This window comes from Morus notabilis, unplaced genomic scaffold, assembly GCF_000414095.1.
Source record: "Morus notabilis unplaced genomic scaffold, ASM41409v2 Scaffold147, whole genome shotgun sequence".
In the NCBI taxonomy this organism is placed as follows: Eukaryota; Viridiplantae; Streptophyta; class Magnoliopsida; order Rosales; family Moraceae; genus Morus; species Morus notabilis.
Window position 1 is genome coordinate 267,498 of NW_010359797.1, and position 21,736 is coordinate 289,233.

Genomic DNA, 21,736 nt, shown 5'->3' on the forward strand with positions numbered 1-21,736 from the left:
TTATGTTTTGCATCTAGTCATCACCTTCGCCCTAGTAAATTTGATGCCTGATCTATTCGTTGTCTTTTTCTTGGCTATCCATATGGCACAAAAGGATATCGGGTTTATGATTTAGCAACAGGAAAAATTTTCATCTCTCGTGACGTAATCTTCCATGAGCACATTTTTCCCTCAGTTACTTCCGCTGCCACTTTACCTACCATGTCTACACCTATGCTTTCTCAATCTCCTGTCATTGGTTACGATGATACATGGCCTAGTTTTGAGCGCTCCACTACACAAGATCATGTTCCATCGCCCCAACCACCTCCAATATTACCCGCTGCTCTACTTTCTTCACCACTTCCTTCAACCAATATTGAAGCCGAACTAAACATCACCTCACCTCCAACAGATTCATTAAATATTTCAAGCTCTTCTTCTTCTTCTTCACCACAGCAACGCCTCACATCACCACCCGAAACACGACTCTGACGAACTACTTATGCACCCAGCTATCTTCAACAATACCATGTCGAAGCTTCCTTGCCGTCTCGTTCCCTTCCCTCGTCTCACTCGGTGTTGGCTGACGACAAAGGTATACCTCATCCTTTATCTCAAGTTGTTACTTACGACAAACTTTCACCTGCACATAGAGCTTTTGCTACTTCTATTTCAGCTGTCAAGGAGCAACATCTTATGCACAAGCTGCTCAGGATCCTAATGGCGACATGTTATGGAAGAAGAACTTAGTGCTCTCAAAGCTAATGGTACCTGGTCCTTACAGCCACTTCCGCCACATAAGAAGCCTATTGGTTGTAAATGGGTTTACAAAATCAAATTTAAACTTGATGGCACAATTGATCGCTACAAAGCCCGTTTGGTGGCAAAGGGTTACAGCCAAGTTGAAGGTTTTGATTACCGGGAAAATTTTGCTCCCGTTGCCAAGCTTGTCACCGTCCGAGTTCTCCTTGCAGTAGCTGCTTCTCAGAATTGGCACCTTTGCCAACTTGATGTCAATAATGCTTTTCTTCATGGTGATCTTGAAGAGGATGTTTATATGTCTTTACCTCCCGGCTTCGGACAAAAGGGGGAGACATGAGTATGCAAGCTACACAAGTCTTTGTATGGCCTTAAGCAAGCTTCTCGTCAATGGTTCATCAAGTTGTCTACAGCCCTCCAAGATGCTGGATTCCATCATTCTAAATCCGATTACTCCTTATTCGTCCGAACCCATGGTAACTCATTCACTGCTCTTGTAGTTTATGTGGATGACATTATTTTGTCCAGAAACGACTTACAAGACATTGAGGAAATAAAAGTTCACCTCACGCGACAATTCAAGTTGAAAGACCTCGGTGAGTTAAAATACTTTTTGGGAATAGAAATAGCATGGTCAAAGAAGGGAATTGCACTTTCACAACGAAAATATGCACTTGAGATTCTAGATGACGTGGGATACTTGGAAGCTAAGCCCGTTAATTCACCAATGGAACAAAACTTGTCACTTAGCAGAGATGAAGGTGAATACGTTAAGGATCCTTCTTCCTATCGTAGACTAGTTGGACAGTTGATATATTTGACCATCACACGGCCAGACTTAGTCTATGTCGTTCACATTCTCAGCCAATACATGGACAAGCCTCGCACCCCACATCTAGAAGCTGCTCATCGAGTATTACGATATCTTAAACAAACACCAGGACAAGGGATCTTTCTCTCTGCGGACAGTCTTATGCAATTAAATGCCTTTTGTGATGCCGATTGGGCTAGGTGTCGAGACACACGATGGTCAACCACGGGATATTGCATTTTTCTCGGGCACTCGCTAATCTCTTGGAAAACAAAGAAGTAAACCACGGTTTCACGATCAAGTGCGGAAGCAGAATATCGCTCGATGGCGTCAGCCTGTTGTGAGGTCACTTGGTTGCGGTATATTTTGAATGACCTGAAAATTAATCATTCACAACCAGTCAAACTATATTGTGACAATCAAGCAGCGCTTCACATTGCATCTAATCATGTGTTTCATGAGCGAACCAAACACATAGAGATAGACTGTCATCTTGTAAGGGAAAAGATTCAAGATGGAACAATCAAAACTTTCCATATATCTACATCAAAGCAGCCAGCAGACGTCTTCACCAAGTCATTGGGTCTTCCGCAATTTTCAAATTTACTTCGCAAGTTAGGAATGATTAACATCTATTCCAACTTGAGGGGGAGTGTCAAGGAAAATATGCAAGATTCTAGGAATGATTGATCATTGACTTTTGTATATATTATTGCTTCCATACTTTCCTTGTAATATAGGATAGCATATGAAACTTAATTACCATACTGAACAGATTCTTAGGCTCTGAATAGTTTCTCCTTCTTGTATAAATATATCCCTTACAGCTTAATGAAATAAAGTTTTCAGCACAAACCAACTTATTAGAGAATCAAAACAATTTTGGAAATCAAATCAAATCCCAACAGAGCTTTTCTTTTTCTTTTTTTTTTCTATTTATTTAATTGAAACAAGAGTCACGTTTTAATCAATTTGTTTGTCTGCTAAGATCTTTTTTCGTAAAGAGGTTCAAACTATGGTTCAAATGGTTTGTTTAAGTGATTTTTACACAAAAAATTTAGGGTGTGTTCTTTTCACAACTCAAACCATAACTTAAACTTTTTTGCATGAGAGAAAACAATATAGTAAAAAAGTTAAATTTAAATTTTTGTAAGAGAAAATATTGCAGGAAAAAAGTTTGAGTTGTGAAAAAAAAGGCCTTAAATTTTAGTTCATGTTTTAATTAGTCAGGTTGTCTCTTGCCTGCCCATGGATTGAGCAGAAGTTTGAAAGGTTGGCTTATTCGGGATTCTCCTCACCTCTGCTTATTTTTAACTCCCGGAAGCATCCGCTTATTACGCCCTTCCTCATCTTTGGGGCCTAGGTGTCTATCGTAAGCCTTTCCTCATTTAAACTCCGTACTTAACTTTAAGGCTAAACCAAAGGAGGAACCCCGAACTTAACTTTAAGGTTACGCCATCTCCTAAGGTGTTGTTAAATGTAAGGATGTTATCAACGTCCTTGAACGAAAAATCATGGCATAGATCAAATTACCAAACTGGAAAAATTTAGTGCTATTATATAATTTTGTATTTGTTAAATAAGTTCACGAGTTGGAGAAAACCGGACTCAAACCGCTGACAACCTAATAGAGTGAATTGAAAAGACTAACTATAAGGAGGTTTTTATTAATCATTCTCCTGGACATAGCTTTAGGTTTTACTTAGTTTTACTATGATGATTGAGGTATGGAGGCAATCCACTTTTGTGAATATTCACATACCATAGTGATCCCTTGCCTCTCTTGAAATTTTCTTCGTACGACACCCTCAATTTTTTTCTTAAAAAAAAATTTTGTCTCTCTTTCAACAAAAGGGAAAAAAAGCTATCATTACTTTTTTAAGTCGTAAATGTTACATTTTCAAAGTTAAAGGGATTAGCTAAAAACTTTCAAAATTTAAGTGCCATTTTAGTATGGAAAAATTTTACGGGATAGAGCATGTTATTTTTCCCCACTGGTGGAGTAAGTCTTTCTTAACCTTTTGATTAAATTTTAGTGATCTATAAATGGGAGCACTTGTGTGTTGTAATATACAATTTTTAACATGGTCATTTATAAATTAGGCCCTTAAATTTAATCAAACGGCTAATATAAGTACTTGCTCTATTAGTAGGAAAAATAATGTGTCCTATATATAATGATGTATGACTAGATTTGATTCTATGTCTTATCACTCGTGTCTCTAATTATTTAGGGTTTGATCTCAATTGACTGATTTAATCTATCTAGTGTAGTAGTTCTGTCTAACGAGTCTTTATCGCCCTCAATTGTATGTGTTGACCGGGTCTTTTCTTGTTGGATCTCGGCACTTGTGTTTCACTCCTGTGTTTCACCCATCTTTACTAATGGATCCAGTCAATATTTAGGGTCAGAGTCTCTTGTAGGTGGTGCTCACTTGCAACTAATTTATATAACTTTGTTTTTGTAAAATGAAATTTGTTAGGAAATTATGTCTCCTAATAATAATTGTGGGCCACATATTTATAACAATTATATTGACGCTATTTAATTAATTGAGCTAATTAAGTTGTCTAATTATAGAGAGCCCAAATAGTCTTCTAACTAGGTATGAGTAAATGAGTGGATACCTAATATTGATCCAATTAGGTTTAATGGGAGACTAATGGGACAATATATAAAGAAGCTTAGGTTATGGTCCCCAATACGTAAAATCATTCGGTCGTTTTCCCTCTTCCCTATCTAGAGAGAGAACACCCATTTAAGAATCTGGTGATTTGACTGAGGAAGATAATAACTCGACGTGGTCGTTGGCTTAGAGATTTGTACTGGAGATTAAGGCGCACCAATGGAGATAGGTATTTATTTTAACCTATTTTCTTAGAATTTAGTGTGATGATTCCTGGAATGTGGAATAAGGTTTTAAAGTCTAACAAGTGGTATTAGAGTAGTCATCACATTAAATTATTGAGAAAATTTTTATCTCCAATATCTCTAGTTCAATATTATGTGGATTGATTCATATGATTTTACTTTTATCTATGGAATTTATGATATGCTTTATTTTGTTAAGAAAAGCTTGTATATTGATAATCATATGAATTCTTGGTAATTGATTTTGATCAAAATTAGTTGAATAATTTAAGATTAATCGTTATTCACAAAATTGATTTTTTGGAAAATTAGGGATTAAGGAAATTTGGTAAAGCAATTTATTAAAGAAGTTTTTTTTTTTGTTTGTGAAATTTTTTTTTTCTTCGGATTGAAGATTGTGGCCGGCGGTGCTGAGGAAACAAGGGCGCGGCCATTAGGCCACGCCGATGGGCTAACCGCGACCTATGGCCGACAGATTTAAAAAAAAAATTTCATGGCCGGCGGCCGCATCTGCCGCCGCTGGCACTATGGATGACCGATCGCAGCCTTCTGGCTGTGCCGATGACGGAACAACCGTGGTGAATCACCGCAGCTGCACATAGTGGCAGCCAAAACATCTGGTCAAGGGTCACGTTGTCGCGACCCTAGGGTTGAAGCATGATGAGTGCGTAATTTATGCACTCATTCGTTACTCCTTCAGCTAGTTTCGGAGTGTTTTTCCTCAAGTTGTTATGTGGATTTGATGGTTCTCCCTTGAGTGTGTAGGAATGGGTGAAATCGCTGAGTTTTTAGGAATTTTGGATCAAAAAGACAGAGAACGAGGCGATTTACAGATGGCGACACGGCGCGAAAAGGAGCAAAATTGAGCAAACCTGTGTGAAGGACCAGCGAGGGATACGATATGTCACCTCCTTTGTGGAGATATATCACTGCCTTTAGGCGATATGTCACGTATTCTAGGGGATATGTCGCCTGAGTTACCCAATTTTATTAGAAACACGCGTTTTGCCCTAGTTTGGTGCCGGGATTTTTATGGAAAGTCAGAAGTGGCTTCTTGGGGACGTGCTGGACATGGAATATAAGGAAGAGGGGCCGAAAACTGAAGGAAGGAGGAGAAAAATGAAAACAAAAATTGCAAAGGAAGAAAATTTGAATTGGAGAGGATTGCAGAGGGAAATTGGAGCGATTCTTCAAAAATTCTAAGCGTTCTTCGTTCTCTTCTTCTCTTTCTTTTTGTATTTTTCTAGATTTCAAATATTATTTCGAGATTCTGAGCCACATGATGTGTGGCTTATTTTCTTAATTGTTAGGGTTTAGATGAATCTCTATTTGTGATTATTGTTTTTACGTTTTAATGTGCATTTAATTAAAGTTCTTCGTTTCTTTCGTGTTCTATTCTAATTTGTTACTATAGGATCACATTGTGATTTTTTAAGTGAAAAATCATTTAAACAACAACAAATTTGTAGGCGAAAATTTCAAAAATTTTCACATATCTTTTAATTCCGAATTAAACACAAATCACAACGATAGATTCATGCATGATATGTTTATGGACAAAAGAATAAAATGACAATCATACCTTTAAGACGATTGGATCAAATATGGCCGCAAGGATCTTGTCTCACTATCTCACGTTCCGAGATGGAGAATTGCCGTGAAACAAGACCGTTGATTTATGAACACGAACACACCAAAAACCACTCGTTGATTCAAGACTATGACTCTTAGTGTTTGGGAGAAGAGAGTGGGCTCTTTTTCAAAAACCTAAGGAAACGATTTTCCTTCCAATTTTTAATCATAAAATCCGGCCACCCTAGAGGAGAGAATATGAGTGAGATATTTTTTCTTAGCCACCTCTAGGGTTTACAATAATATCTCTTTATAGGAAGAAATTCAAAAACTTAACCCTAGATGGGATTTTCGAATTTTTCCTTCATTTTTGGAGCAAAATCCGAATTCTCACTTGCCAAGGGATTTCTGAATTTTCCAAAAATAAAATCAACTCTCTCCCTCCTTTAGTTGCCAAATAAAATCATGTTCAAATTTTATTTTGAATTTTAAATTAATCATCATTAATTTCAAAATTCAAATTCATTCTTTTTTTTTTCAATTATCAAATAAATGAAAAATAACATAATGAATTTATTTAAACATAATTATGTAACAAAACATCAGTTTTAATTTTCCCACTTATTAGAGCTAGCCTTGAGACCGAATGGACCCATATGAACAAAGCTATGGAATTACAATACTCAACTAATTTATCCCGATAAGTTATGGACGTATTTAATTCCGACATCGTACGACTCCACTAAAGGTTCGATGCCGACTAATCTCTCGATTCATATGCGCTACTTTTCTAATAGTGTTAATACAATTTATCACATGGTCCACATAATAAATGCAATATTATCATTCGTAAATATCAGTGACTAGAATGGTATATTAAATTACCGTTTTACCATTCCAGTCATTATTTCCTTAACTCCTTTATATGATTGTGAATAAGAAAGACTTATGTTCGTAAGATGTCTCGCACATGTTACGATGTCTGTGAATCAAAGACCATGAGAAATTAAGTCGAGTTGTGTATTCACTTCAGGATTGAGATAATTACGCAAATATACTTAAGTTGTAATAATTAGGTTTAGAGCTCTGTAAACGGTTTTTACTCTAACCTAATTAGCTACATGGTCTATTCAACATGTTGTGAACATGTCTAGATCAACCACAGAGTCCACCTCCCATGCCCCGAGACCAGCATCACATGGTTCGATCTAACAGTCATAATCGGATTCGATTGCCCAATCGATCCTAAGACTGCGAATATCAATTTTAAACTATATCAGAAGAGCTTGTCCGGCAGGGATTCCCTAACTCTTCTTTCGTTGATAACAGTCTATGGACTAAGCAATATTACTAACACTCTTGAATATGAATCAAAACATAACTTCATTTTATTTATAAACATCAGCAAAATAATGATGTCCGATATTTGCCATTTCATAAATAACAAATTACACCCTACTTTATGAACACATTTCCAACAGTTACTGCCAAATTCATGATTTATATATTGCTATGCTTTGTGAGATTGTGAATTGGGCAAATTTAGATTGTGAGGATTAATACTCGAGAGGGGAACGTTCAAACAATTAAGAAATGGGTAGAACAACTTAGGTTGGTGTGAGGTCGAGAGATAAACATTACCTAGGTAGCCGAAAAAATGTTAGGTTGTGAAATTGAGAAGTGGAATTCCAGAAATTGTTTCTAGAGTGGAACTTAATGAAGGTAGGGGTGAATAGTTGTATAGATATATAGGCTTGATATCGCTTACTTATTCTTTATGTGGCACTCGAGAGAAGGTATAAGGATACACAACACTCTAGGTTCTTGAGAACGTTGAGCTAGGTTAGGCATATTACTACAGAGAAACATAATTGCAATAGAGTGAAGTCGAAACCCTAACATTGCCATCATATTGATTTTCCGTTTTAATTTCAGCGCGTGTTATTCATAACTGTTACCTTTTCTTTTAATTTAGTTTTCCTTTATTTTTAGTTTTTCTTTGAGTTTATCACATTCAAATTTGATCGCTTAGATAAAGTTAAGATATGATAATCACAATAGCTAGTTTATATTCTTAACGTCATTCCTCGTGGGACAATATCGGTCTTTGTACCATTTTATTACTTGTACGACTTATGCACTTGCAAGCATAGTCAAAGTTTTTGCAACAAGTTTTTGGTGCCGTTGCTGGGGATTGAACGGCTAGGATTTAGACTACTATAGTAAAGAAATATCTTGTTTTAATCTAAGTTTTTTTTTTTTATTTGTATTTATTTATCTATTTTTCTTTGGTTGTGTTCGTAGGTGCATGCAAAAAGCATGTGGCTCAGAACTCTTGCCTTTAGATTTAGAAATCAAACGACCTATTTAGGCTTTGAGGAGAGAACAACGGGCTAGGGCTAAAAACATGGCCGGGGGAACAAAACCAATTAGACCAGCGACAGACGTTGCGAGATTATTTCAAGCTTGTGGTGAACGAGAATTATTCAGGCATCCAACGTTAACAAGTCAATGCCAACAACTTCGAGCTCAAGCTGGCCCTCGTCAATATGGTCCAGCAGAACCAATATGGAGGCTTGTCGCATGAGGATCCTAATATCCACTTGGCCACTTTTCTAGAGATTTGTGACACAGTCAAGATTAACAAGGTGAGTGCCGAGATCATCCGCTTGAAACTCTTCCCATTTTCCTTGCGGGATCGGGCTCGGGCATGGCTTCAATATTTACCATCAGGGAGTGTAGCCGAATGGGAGGACATGGCCCAAAAGTTCCTCATTAAATTCTTCCCGCCTTCCAAGACGTCTCAACTGAGAGCCGAGATCACTCAATTTTGGCAGTTTGAGTATGAACAATTATATGAGGCTTGGAAACAGTTCAAAGAGATGGTCTGAAAGTGTCCTCAACATGGTATTGAGGATTGGTTCCAAGTTTAACTATTCTACAATGGGCATACTGGGCAAACTAAGGCCCATATTGATGCAGCGGCCGGTGGAACCATCTTGTCAAAGATACCTGGGGACCCACTCAATCTTTTTGAGGCCATGGCAATGAATAGTTGTCAATGGCAAAACGAGTGGTCCACGGTAAAGAGAGCAACATGAATTTATGATGTGGATCAAACGATGTCTCTTATGGCTCAAATGGCACTCTTGACTAATCAAATCCAAGGTCTTGCCGCAGCCAATGCAAATGGTAATCAAAAAGCGGTAAATATGGCACAAGCTTTGAACTTGAGTGATTCATATGATGAGCAATGTCACTTCATCAACCATAACTACAACTTCAGGCCCAACAACAACTTACCGACATACTATCATCCCGGGCTCCGAAACCATGAGAATTTCTCTTATGCCAACAACCGGAATGTTTTACAACCAACCCTGGAGTCGAATAAACCGGAAATGGAAAAGCCTTCCTCGTCACTTGAAGAGCTTTTGAAGACGTATATTGTGGACTCTAAGGCTCACCTTGATCAACATGACACACGTCTTAACAACATTGAAACTCACTGCATCAACTTGGGGGGCGCTATGAAGGCACTAGAAACACAAGTTGGCCAATTGGCTAATGCTATAAAAGGACAATCATCATGGTCCTTCCCGAGTGACACCGAGAAGAACCCAAAGGAGTGCAAGGCCATCATATTGAGGAGTGGCAAAGACCTTGAAGGCCTTAGGGGTCAAAAAGCCATGGTTGATGAGGAGCCTACTAAGAGCAACAATAACGGTAAGGATAAGTCAATGGAGGGAAACCTAGAGGCCAAGAAGGAACCACCGGTGGTTAGACCAGGTTCGATCACTTTTCTGGATAATCCACCTTGTATCACTCCCCCATTGCCATTCCCTCAATGGTTTCAGAAGAAGGCACTTGACGAGCAATTTGAGAAATTTCTCAACATCTTCAAGAGGATCCACATCAACATTCCTTTCGTGGACGCTCTCGAGCAAATGCCAAACTATGCCAAATTTATGAAGGAGGTTATGTCCAAGAAGCGCAAGCTCGAGGACTATGAGACAATGAAGCTTATGGAAGAATATAACGCTATCATAAATAGACAACTACTGGAGAAATTGAAGGATCCGGGTAGTTTTACCATCCCATGCATCATTGGAGAACTTCACATTGAGAAGGCCTTGTGTGATCTTGGGGCTAGCATCAATCTCATGCCTCTCTCTATCTTCCGGAAACTCAACCTTGGAGAGATCACACCTACCACCATCTCACTACAATTGGCGGACTGCTCTCTCACCTACGCTAAAGGTATTATCAAGGATGTCTTGGTTAAAATAAATAAATTCATTTTTCCAATTGACTTTGTGGTGTTAGACATGGAGGAGGAGCAAGAAATTCTTATTATTCTGGGCCTACCTTTTCTTGCTACCAGGAAGGCTTTGATTGATGTCCGTGATGGTAACTTGACACTTCGGGTGAACGGCGAAGAGGTAAAGTTCAACATTAGTAACGCCATGAAATTTCCGGAAGAGCAACCAAGTTGTAACCTGGTGGATGTAGTGGTAACCGGGTGGATGTGGTGGCAAAGAAAGGTGGCATGACGGTAGTGAAGAAAGAGAAAAATGAGCTCATTTCAACTCGCACGGTAACGGGGTGGTGAGTGTGAATTGATTATAAGAAGCTCAACTTTGATTTGAAGGCCTCGGGAAAGAAAAGACTCCTTCAACTCAATGAATTAGAGGAGATTCATAATGAGGCGTATGAGAATGTGAGGATTTACATGGAGCGCATAAAGCAATGGCATGACAAGAGGATCCTCCGCCGCGACTTCATTCCGGGAGAGAAGGTACCTCTATTCAACTCTCATCTTAAACTCTTTTCCGAAAAACTCAAATCTCGATGGTCCGATCCATTCATGGTTACGCAAGTCTTTCCATTCGGCGCTGTTGAGATACAAAGAAGAGATGAACCTGCCTTCAAAGTGAACGGACAATGCCTTAAACACTATTTTAGAGGCGAGGTGGAGAAGATTACGAGTCTCAAGCTTGTTGAGGACATTTGAAGCATGAGGTACTATGTCTAGCTAAGGACTTTAAACGTAGCGCTTTGTGGGAGGCAACCCACATATGAGTTTTTGTTGATTCTGTGTTAATGGGTTTCATTCTAAAAAAAAAGAAGAAGTAAATCAGGAAAGGGGGACAGAATGACAGGCGATATGTCGCCTGTCAATAGGCAATATGTCGCCTGAAGGATTTTGACAGCCATATTAGTCTCCGGGAACCTCAGATGGCAAACCCGACGGTGGAATTGATGATGCTGGATAAGGTATGGCCGATAACACTTAGACCGGCCGGGAGGTATTGTTTTTTTTTTCCTTTGCCCTTTGAGTTTTTACACTGAACAGTGGGGACACTGTTCCTCTTAAGTTTGGGGGGGGGGGGGGGGGGGGGGGGGGGGTGTTCTACCTGTTGATGTTCTTTTTGCAGGGTAGGTAGGTTTCAATTTATTTTGAGATTTTGATGTTTTATTTATCTTGGCATTTGTACCGAACTGAGTGTTGTATTACATATGACTTTGGGCTTCGATGATGACTTCACGCTAAGCCCTCTTCTTTCATTCGGTATGTGTTTCTATATCTTTGACTGTGTGCTTGATCTATCATGCTTGCTTTTGATGTTGTTATCTCTATTTATGAGCACATGTCTATCTATTTTTCCTTATACGCTATGTGGCTTTGTGTGCAATTTTGAGACTTTTTATCACAATGAGAACACTAGAACTTACCTGAATGACTTGTCGAGGTGAAATCCTAGGTCTTTGTTGTGTTGATAGGATAAAGGCCCTCTTTGGACCGTTTGAGCTAAAAAGCTAACCTGAGCAACATGTTATCCATAGAGTCCCTCTTTGAGCCAAAAAAAAAGAAAAAAAACTGGATTCATTTGTTTTACTGCCTGAGAACCTGAGCCTTGCAATGTATCAAACATTACCTTCACCTACTCACCTTGGCATCACACGTGACCCTTTCACCGAGCTTCGAATGCCTGGCCAGCGAGAGTCATTAAGTGAGGAGTTTTCTGAGACCGTCCTTGAACCTTTACATTCATCCCTCACCATTATAAATGCCAATTTGACTTTGTGTTCTAAAAAAACAAAAAAAATAAAAAAAAAACAAAAAAAAACAAAAAAAAAGGAAAAAAAAAGAATTCAAGTTTAGGGATCGATCATAGTGGGGGATAGTGTTTATGGATGTTACATTCGAAGGTGAAGAGGTGAATCTAGAAGTAAAGGGCATTGGTTTCTGTTCTGTGAATGGAGGAGTCTATTATTACCACCGTGCTTGTCTAGGGTGAGTCTACTTTTCTTTTTTTGATTCTCATCTATCCTTCACCCCAGCCTAACATTACAAGCCGAGTAAAGTCCTCTTGATCTCCATGACATTTGACCTACATTAGTGGAGATGAGTCAGACGGGTGAGCCTATGGTCGTTCCGTTTTAATGTTTATCTTGCGATTTGTCTTGATACACATGAGTCACATTTGTGTTTAGGTCTTGTAGAGATGATTTGCACACACTTACACGGAGATGACAGTGTCAGAAGTTGAGTATTGATGGGTTGAAATTCTGGTCCTTTTCCAGATTCACATATCAGGTGGGTGAAGAGGTGTTTGGTAATTTGAGATAATATGCCTGAAGTCTATGTTTACACTCTCAGTCAATTCACCTTTATTTCTTTTGTTTTGCTTTTAGTTCATCATTTTAGGTTGTGTCGTTTCGTGTTCTTTTGTCCATTTTCCATTTTATGTTTTATTTTATATTAGGTTTTTCTGCTTAAGGACAAGCAGCCGTTCAAGTTTGGGGGTGTGATGAGTGCATAATTTATGCACTCATTTGTTACTCCTTTAGCTAGTTTCAGCATGTTTTTCCTCAAGTTGTTATGTGGATTTGATGATTCTCCCTTGAGTGTGCAGGAATGGGTGAAATTGTTGAGTTTTTAGGCATTTTGGATCAAAAAGACAGAGAACGAGGCGATATGGTGCCTACAGATGGCGACACGACGTGAAAAGGAGCAAAATTGAGCAAACCTGTACGAAGGACCAGCGAGGGATGCGATATGTCGCCTCCTTTGTGGAGATATGTCGCTGCCTTTAGGCGATATGTCGCCTATTCTAGGGGATATGTCGCCCGAGTTACCTGATTTTATTAGAAACACGCGTTTTGCCCTAGTTTGGTGCGGGGATTTTTATGGAAAGTCAGAATTGGCTTCTTGGGGACGTGCTGGACGTGGAATATAAGGAAGAGGGGCCGAAAACTGAAGGAAAGAGGAGAAAAATGAAAACAAAAATTGCAAAGGAAGAAAATTTGAATTGGAGAGGATTCCAGAGGGAAATTGGAGCGTTTCTTCAAGAATTCTAAGCGTTCTTCATTCTCTTCTTCTCTTTCTTTCTGTATTTTTCTAGATTTTGAATATTATTTAGAAATTGTGAGCCACATGATGTGTGGCTAATTTTCTTAATTGTTAGGGTTTAGATGAATCTCTATTTGTGATTATTGTTTTTACGTTTTAATGTGCATTTAATTAAAGTTCTTCGTTTCTTTCGTGTTCTATTCTGTTTTGTTGCTGCCAAATTCATGATTTATATATAGCTATGCTTTGTGAGATTGTGAATTGGGCAAATTTAGATTGTGAGGATTAATACTCGAGAGGGGAACGTTCAAGCAATTAAGAAATGGGTAGAACAACTTAGGTTGGTGTGAGGTTGAGAGATAAACATTGCCTAGGTAGCCGAAACAATTTTAGGTTGTGAAATTGAGAAGTGGAATTCCAGAAATTATTTCTAGAGTGGAACTTAATGAAGGTAGGGGTGAATAGTTGAGATATAGGCTTGATATCACTTACATATTCTTTATGCGGCACTCGAGAGACGGTATAAGGATACACAATACTCTAGGTTCTTGAGAACGTTGAGCTAGGTTAGGCACATTACTACAGAGAAACATAATTGCAATAGAGTGAAGTGGAAACCCTAACATTGCCATCATATTGATATTCCATTTTAATTTCAGCGCGTGTTATTCATAACTGTTACCTTTTCTTTTAATTTAGTTTTCCTTTATTTTTAGTTGTTCTTTGAGTTTATCACATTCAAATTTGATCGCTTAGATAAAGTTAAGATATGATAATCACAATAACTAGTTTATATTCTTAACGTCATTCCTCGTGGGACAATATCGGTCTTTGGACCATTTTATTACTTGTACGACTTTTGCACTTGCAAGCATAGTCAAAGTTTTTGCAACAAAGCACCTTTGGGCTTCAGCCTAGAGCTGCCAAAAAAATAAATAATAACACAGGCCCATTTGGGGCCCGTGACAGAAAAAATGAAACACAGGACCGATTGTGCTTGTGATTAAGTGAAGGGCCGCAGGTTAATAGTTGCGACCATAAGAAGAAATAAATTGCAATTTTGGCAATTTTGGGTTTATTTTAAACCCAATTTTTGAGATTTTGGGCATTTGGGCGTTTCTTAACCCATTAAGAAATTAAGTGCAACTTAATTAAATGAATTTAAAGATTTAATTGAATAAAATGAAATTCTGGTTCCTTGTCTTGTTTTATTTAATCATTATTGCACGTAATTGTCTTCTATTTTAAAATAAATTGATTGAAATAATATTGTTGGCAAAGTAACCTCTATTGTGGATGTTAATTTATTTTAGAAATAAAGATGTATATGTTTGTTATTTATACGAATAATGATTGGCCCCAAGGAAGGTTATTATTTGGCAAAATAATGGTTATACCCGTGGTAATAAATATGTGACAATTATAAGGTTTTCCATGTGAAAAATACTCAGCCCAAAGGAAGACTATTGTTTGATAGGATTTATTGTCAATATTTGATTACTGCGCGGAGAGTACCACTTACAAGCTGATATTTCTGGTCGAAAGACTAAATATTAGTGTTGTGCTAGGTATCTTGAAATGGGCCCACCATCCTTCGGATTGTTTGTTTATGTCATGTATGCTTATGTATGACATAAATGTTGATTGTGAGTACGTTGTTTTATTTTGTTATCTATTCAGTTTCTGCTACTGCGGCTAATGTTTCTGAACAAATAAGTATGATCCAAATGCTAAATAGGATGAATTTTAAGATATGGAAAGAGAACGTGAAAAGCGTTCTCGGCTATATGGATTAGATGATGCGCTAAGGATAGAGCGACCCATTGCCACTACAGAAAATCTGAGTAAGGAGAAAATTGAGAAGTGGAATCGCTCCAACCGTATGAGTCTAATGATCATGAAATGCTCCATTCTGGAAGCGTTTCAGGGCTCTATTACTGAGAGCACTAATGCCAAGAAGTTCCTCAAAGAAATTGAGCAATATTTTGCTAAGAATGAAAAGGTAGAAACAAGTAATGTTTTGACAAAACTCATTTCCATGAGGTATAAAGGAAAAGGGAACGTAAGGGAGTACATTATAGAGATCTCTAAACTCGCTGGGAAACTCAAGGCAATAAAGTTAGAGCTATATGAGGATTTGCTCGCGCACTTGGTTCTCATTTCTCTTCCTGCATAATATGGTCAATTTAAGGTGAGCTATAACACCCAAAGGGACAACTGGACTCTTAATGAGCTCATTTTACATTATGTACAAGAAGAGGAAAGACTCCAGTGAGATAAGACTGAAAGTGCTCATTTGGCATTAACCTCTCATAATAAGAGAAAGAAAACAGATAAGGATACTGCAAATGGAACACCCAAGCAAAAGAAAGTAAAGAAGCAGGATGAGGAATTTACTTGTTATTTCTACAAGAAGGAGCGTTCCAAATACGCCGCTTTGCGTGAAAAGAAGGATAAGACTCTTGCTATAGTTTGTTCTGAAGTTAATTTAGCTTCTGTACCTAAGGATACTTTGTGGGAAGATTCTGGTGCTACTACTCACATAAGTATGTCTATACAGGGTTGCCTGTGGAGCCGACCGCCAAATGATGCTGAAAGACGCATCTTTGAGGGCGATGGCAAGAAAGTTCTAGTATAAGCTATCAGAAACTCTAGATTATTATTAAAGACTGGTGATTATTTGGATTTGAATGAGACTTTTGTTGTATCGTCACTTAGACAAAATTTAATTTCTATTTCTAATTTAGACAAATCTGGTTATTCGTGTTCTTTCAGAAATAATAAAGTTAGTCTTCTTCATAATTCAAATGTTATTAGTATTGGTTCTTTAATTGATAATCTTTATATGCTTGATAATGTTACTTTTGATAAAGAAATTTTGCACACTAGTGTACGAGGTACAAAGCGAAAATTAAATGAGAATTCTGCCACCCTATGGCACAAGCGTTTAGGTCATATCTCTAAAAAGAGAATTCAGAGGCTTGTGAGTGATGGAATTCTTGGCCCCCTAGACTTGACAGATTTTCAAGTTTATGTTGAATGCATTAAGGGGAAACGGACAAACATAAGGAAATTAGGTGCCGATAGAGTTAAAGATGTTTTATAACTTATTCATATTGATATTTGTGGACCATTCCCTACAGCTTGCTGGAATGGTCAACAATACTTTATTACGTTCATAGATGATTATTCAAGATTCAGTTACCTATACTTAATACATGGAAGTCACAGTTAGTGGATGTTTTCAAGGAATTTAAAACTGAAGTTGAACTTCAACTAGGCAAGAAAATTAAGGCTGTCAAATCTGATCGGGGTGGTGAGAACTACGGTAGATATGACGGATCAGGAGAAAAATGTTCAGGACCCTTCGCTATCTTCCTAAAGGAGTGCAGAATCGTCCCACAATACACAATGCCAGGTAAGCCTAGCATGAATGGTGTTGTTGAAAGATGAAACAGAACTCTTAAGGACAAGGTAAGAAGTATGATTAGTCATTCTTCTTTACCTGAATCACTTTGGGGAGAAGCACTAAAGGCTGTAGTTTATATCCTTATTAACAAGGTTCCAAGCAAAGCCGTAACCAAAACCCCTTATGAACTATGGACAGGAAAAAGGCCCAGCATTAGGCACTTACATGTTAGGGGTCGTCCAGCTAAAACAAGGGCTTACAAGCCAAATGAAAAGAAATTGGACTCAAGAACGGTTAGTTGCTATTTGTTGGATACGCTAAACACTCTCGGGTCTTTAAGTTTTACAATCCCACTATTAGGTCCTTTTTTGGGACGAAAAATGCGAGATTCCTTGTTAATGTTGAGTTTGGGGGGGGGGGGGGGGGGGATAAAATAAGGAATGTTGTCTTTGAGGAAGAGGATTTTGTTTCTCTTCCTAATATTACTATTGGCAATTATCGGGCTATTATTCCTACCATTGTCCAAGATCAAACTCCAGTACAAAATATCAATGATTAGGTTCTTGTTCCTAACATTGTTCCAGAACAAGACAACAATGAGGTTCCCCTTATAGCACCTATTGAGCAAACTCAACAACCTCAAGAAGTGACATTAAGGAGATCCAATAGAGAAAGGAGAAGTGAGATTCCAGATGATTATATCGTCTTTCTCCAAGAACATGAAGATGTTGTGAGCTAAGGGAAAGATGACCCTATCAACTTCCAATAAGCTTTACAGATTTCTAATGCTTAAAAGTGGATTGATGCCATGAAGGATGAGATAAAATCTATGAAAGACAATGACGTTTGGGATCTTGTCAAGTTGCCTAAAGGAGCGAAACCCAGTGGCTGTAAATGGATATTTAAGACCAAAAGGGATTCGAAAGGTAACATCGAAAGATATAAGGATCGTCTAGTCACCAAATGATGCACTCAGAAGGAAGGCATAGACTATAAAGAGACTTTCTCTCTGGTTTCTTTGAAAGACTCTTTCAGGATAGTTATGGCACTTGTGGCTCATTTAGACTTAGAGCTACATCAGATGGATGTTAAGCCAACATTTCTCAATGGCGACATTGATGAGATGATTTATATGGTCCAGCCAGAAAACTTTGTATCTGGAGATTCAAAGTCTATGGTTTGCAAGTTAAAGAAATCCATCTATGGTCTCAAACAGGCTTCCCGTCAATGGTATCACAAGTTTCATCAAGTTATCACCTCTTATGGTTTTGAGGTGAATGTGGTCGATGATTGTGTATATCACAAGTTCAGTGGGAGTAAATTCATCTTCTTGATTTTATATATCGATGACATATTACTTGCCAGCAGTGATATAGGCTTATTGCACGAAACCAAGAAATTTCTTACTAAGAATTTTGAGATGAAGGATCTTGGTGACGCCTATTTTGTATTAAGAATACAGATATTACGAGATCGCTCTCGAGGTAGCCTTGGGTTATCATAAAAGGACTATATCGAAAAGGTTCTTGAAAGATTTGACATGAAGAATTGTACACCAGGAGATACACCCGTAGCTAGAGGAGATAAGTTTAGTCTCAGTCAGTGCCCTAAGAATGAACTTGAGATAAAGGAAATGGAAAAGGTTCCTTATGCATCGGCAATAGGAAGTCTAATGTATGCTCAAGTTTGTACTCGTCCCGACATAACATTTATAGTGGGTATTGGGCAGATACTTAAGTAACCCATGAGTGGATCATTAGAAAGCAGCCAAATAGATTATGTGTTATTTAAAGATAACAAAGGTCTACATGCTCACCTATCGGAGATCAGACAGTATAGAGATCATCGGGTATACTAATTCTGATTTTACTAGATGCCAAGACAGTAAGCGATCCACGTCAAGCTATGTTTACATGTTGGCAGGAGGAGCTATTTCCTGGAAGAGTGGCAAGCAGACACTCATAGCTTCTTCTACCATGGTTGTAGAGTTCATAGCCTGTTATCATGAGGCATCTAATCATGGGATGTGGCGGTGAAACTTTGTCACGGGGCTGCGTGTGGTTAATGGTATTGAAAGGCCGTTAAAGATATTCTGTGACAACAAATCGGCAGTGCTATATTCCAATAACAACAGAAGCTCAACGAAGTCAAAGCATATTGATATCAAGTTTCTAGTTGTTAAAGAAAGAGTTCATAAGGGTCAGATTTCAATAGAACGCATAGGGACAAACTCTATGCTTGCGGATCCGCTAACCAAAGGCTTAATGCCCGAGGCCTTTGATGAGCACACTGCTCATATACGTGTTATTTTGTTTGAGGATACTATGGTTTAGTGGGAGTTGATTTTGGACATTCTATAACATAAACATCTATTTGTTTATTTTCTGCAGAATAAATAAGATGGATTTACAGTTTTATAGATTTCCCTCTGAATGTGTTAATTTTATGTTTGCAATTTTGCATTATGTTTTGAAAATTACAGATTGATCTCATAAAGATTAAGGCATGACAAGATGAAAATAGGCATGTTGGAGATCACATTGCATGTAATTTCGATGCCACTCATCCATACTCGATCTATGTCAATGCATATGTTGGCGTGGTGACCATGGAAGGTTTAGTTGCATTTTGAAAGTGACAAAAGCGGCCATGATCTCATGCTAATATATGAGATGGACTAGATTGTACCTTAAGTGGAGATTAAGTATAAATAGCATACAGTTGCGCGCTTAAGAAATTATGTATGATATAATTGTTTCATGAATCATATGTAGCCCAAGTGGGAGATTGTTAAGAAATTACATTTCCTAATAATAATTATGGGCCACATATTTATAACAATTGTATTGACGCTATTTAATTAATTGGATTAATTAAGTAGTTTAATTATGGAGAGCCCAAATAGTCTTCTAACTGGGTATGAGCTAAATGGGCGGATACCCAATATTGACCCAATTAGGTTTAATGGGAGCCTAATGGGACAATATATAAAGAAACTTAGGTTATGGTTCCTAATACGTAAAATCAATCGGCTGTTTTTCCTCTTCTCCATCTAGAGAGAGAACACCCATTCAAGGATTTGGTGATTTGACTGAGAAAGACAATAATTCGACGTGCTCGTTGTCTTAGAGATTTATACTGGAGATTAAGGTGCACTAATAGAGACAAATATTTATTCTAACCTATTTTCTTAATAATTTGTTGTGATGATTCTTGAAATGTGGAATAAGGATTTAAAGTCTAACAAAATTTCCCCTTCCAAAAAATGGTGTCCTACTGTAAAATTTTTTGGAGTACAAGCCATTGGAGCCATTATTATAGTTTTAACGGTCGTTGGAAACCTTTCTCGGACAAAAAGTCCCTTAACTTATCGCATCTATGATTACGACCAAAAATAGTTCAGTTGTTGGAGAGATGGCCATCATGAATATGAGATTGAGGTTGACTAAGCAATAATATATTCTCTTCTTTCTGGCTTATCATTCAAGTTTGCGACATAGTTCTATTACTATCTCCATTATTAACTAACTATTCATGAAAAAGTTTCAGATATTCAAATTATCTTTACAAATTTGACCCCTTCCCAAATATTCCTCCGAATTACATAAAATAAAATTAAATTCATGCAAGAACATTTCATAATACTATCAATTATAATATGCATTACCACTTTTCAGTATTTTCATTTCTTCGCTAAGGTTCCCTAATTATTTCGTTCTAATCATTCCAAGCTTTACTTCTAGTTAATTCTCTCTCTGCAAATCAAGTCAAATCAAATCAAATGTCACATTTTGCTCATAAATGCAATATAATTCATCGCATCCTTGATTGGCTTCAGAACTCAATCTCATATAATTTTATGACTTATGAGCTAGAAACCACTGATCACACTCTTTAATATATAACTATTGGTACATTCAGGTGTTTTCAGTTTTACGGAAAACGAAAGTAAAGAAAGACCCAAAAAAAAAAAAAAAAAAAACAAAGTTCATGAATCAGAACGAGGAAATTAGAAAAAAAAGAACAAAAGAAAAAAAAAAAACCAAAACTAAGAAGAAACTGATGGAAAATAAAGGTTTCAGATATCATTTTTTCTTCTCCTTTTCCGAATCAAGAAGCTCCTCCAAAACTTTGTCATCCAAGTACTCAATCTCAAAAACCTCCTGTGGAGCGGCCACCGGCGGCGACGATCTCGACGAATCTCCCCTCTCGAAGCCCCTCTGCAAGCGGCCAACAGAAGAAGCGGCAGAACCAGAACTAGAAGGCGCAAAAGTAGAAGCAGAAGCAGAACCAGAAAATGATATGTGAGGAGGATAAGGGGGAGAACCCATGACCCTAGAATAGTACTCATTAGGGAAGTTAAGTATAGCAAGATGACCTCGAAAGTTAAACGCTGCCCTATCATAGGCCCTGGCAGCTTCCTCGGCAGTGTCAAACGTGCCAAGCCATAGCCGAGCTCCTTGCCGCGAAGGGTCTCTTATCTCCGCCGCAAACTTTCCCCACGGCCGCCTCCGGACGCCCCGATATCTCACGGCCTCTTCTCTGCTGCCCGCTCGGCCTTCGTTGTCCTTCTCTTGTTGGTCTTGATGATGATTCCTTCTGTTAGGGTTGTCCATGTAATTGAGTAGAAAAAAACGACGTAAACTTTTATTGATGGTTAATTGGTACTTTTTTTATTTTTTATTTTTTTGTTTCTTTGGCTCTCAAAGTTGGTGGGAGATGTGAGATTTATTGGTTGGATAATAATATATATATATATAGGTGTGTTTGATTTTGGTCTACAGATAGAATATAGTGGAGAAGAACGTGGATTGACTAATATCCCCATCATTCTTTCTTGGAAGCTTCTTGATATATATGAGAAGTGTCAAAATTTGATTCTTCGACTCCTTCTATGAGCAAAATAATATTTATTTTTAAAAACAGGGGATTTGTAAATCTTCTTTTTGGCTGATAGGCATATAATATATATAT

At 37.8% G+C, this 21,736-nt stretch overlaps 1 protein-coding gene and 1 non-coding gene across 2 annotated transcripts; both read right to left on the reverse strand.

The window, feature by feature from the left end:
• Window positions 1–8,800: 8,800 nt before the first annotated feature.
• LOC112091025 lies at window positions 8,801–8,907 on the reverse strand. Its single transcript, XR_002901964.1, has one exon. It is a non-coding gene; the product is annotated as a small nucleolar RNA R71 (small nucleolar RNA).
• Window positions 8,908–20,811: 11,904 nt separating this feature from the next.
• On the reverse strand, window positions 20,812–21,454 carry LOC21396018 (ethylene-responsive transcription factor ERF098). The gene has a single exon (XM_010095125.2). The coding sequence runs from the start codon at window positions 21,376–21,378 to the stop codon at window positions 20,848–20,850; it is 531 nt and encodes a 176-aa protein (XP_010093427.1). The 5' UTR covers window positions 21,379–21,454; the 3' UTR covers window positions 20,812–20,847.
• Window positions 21,455–21,736: the final 282 nt, after the last annotated feature.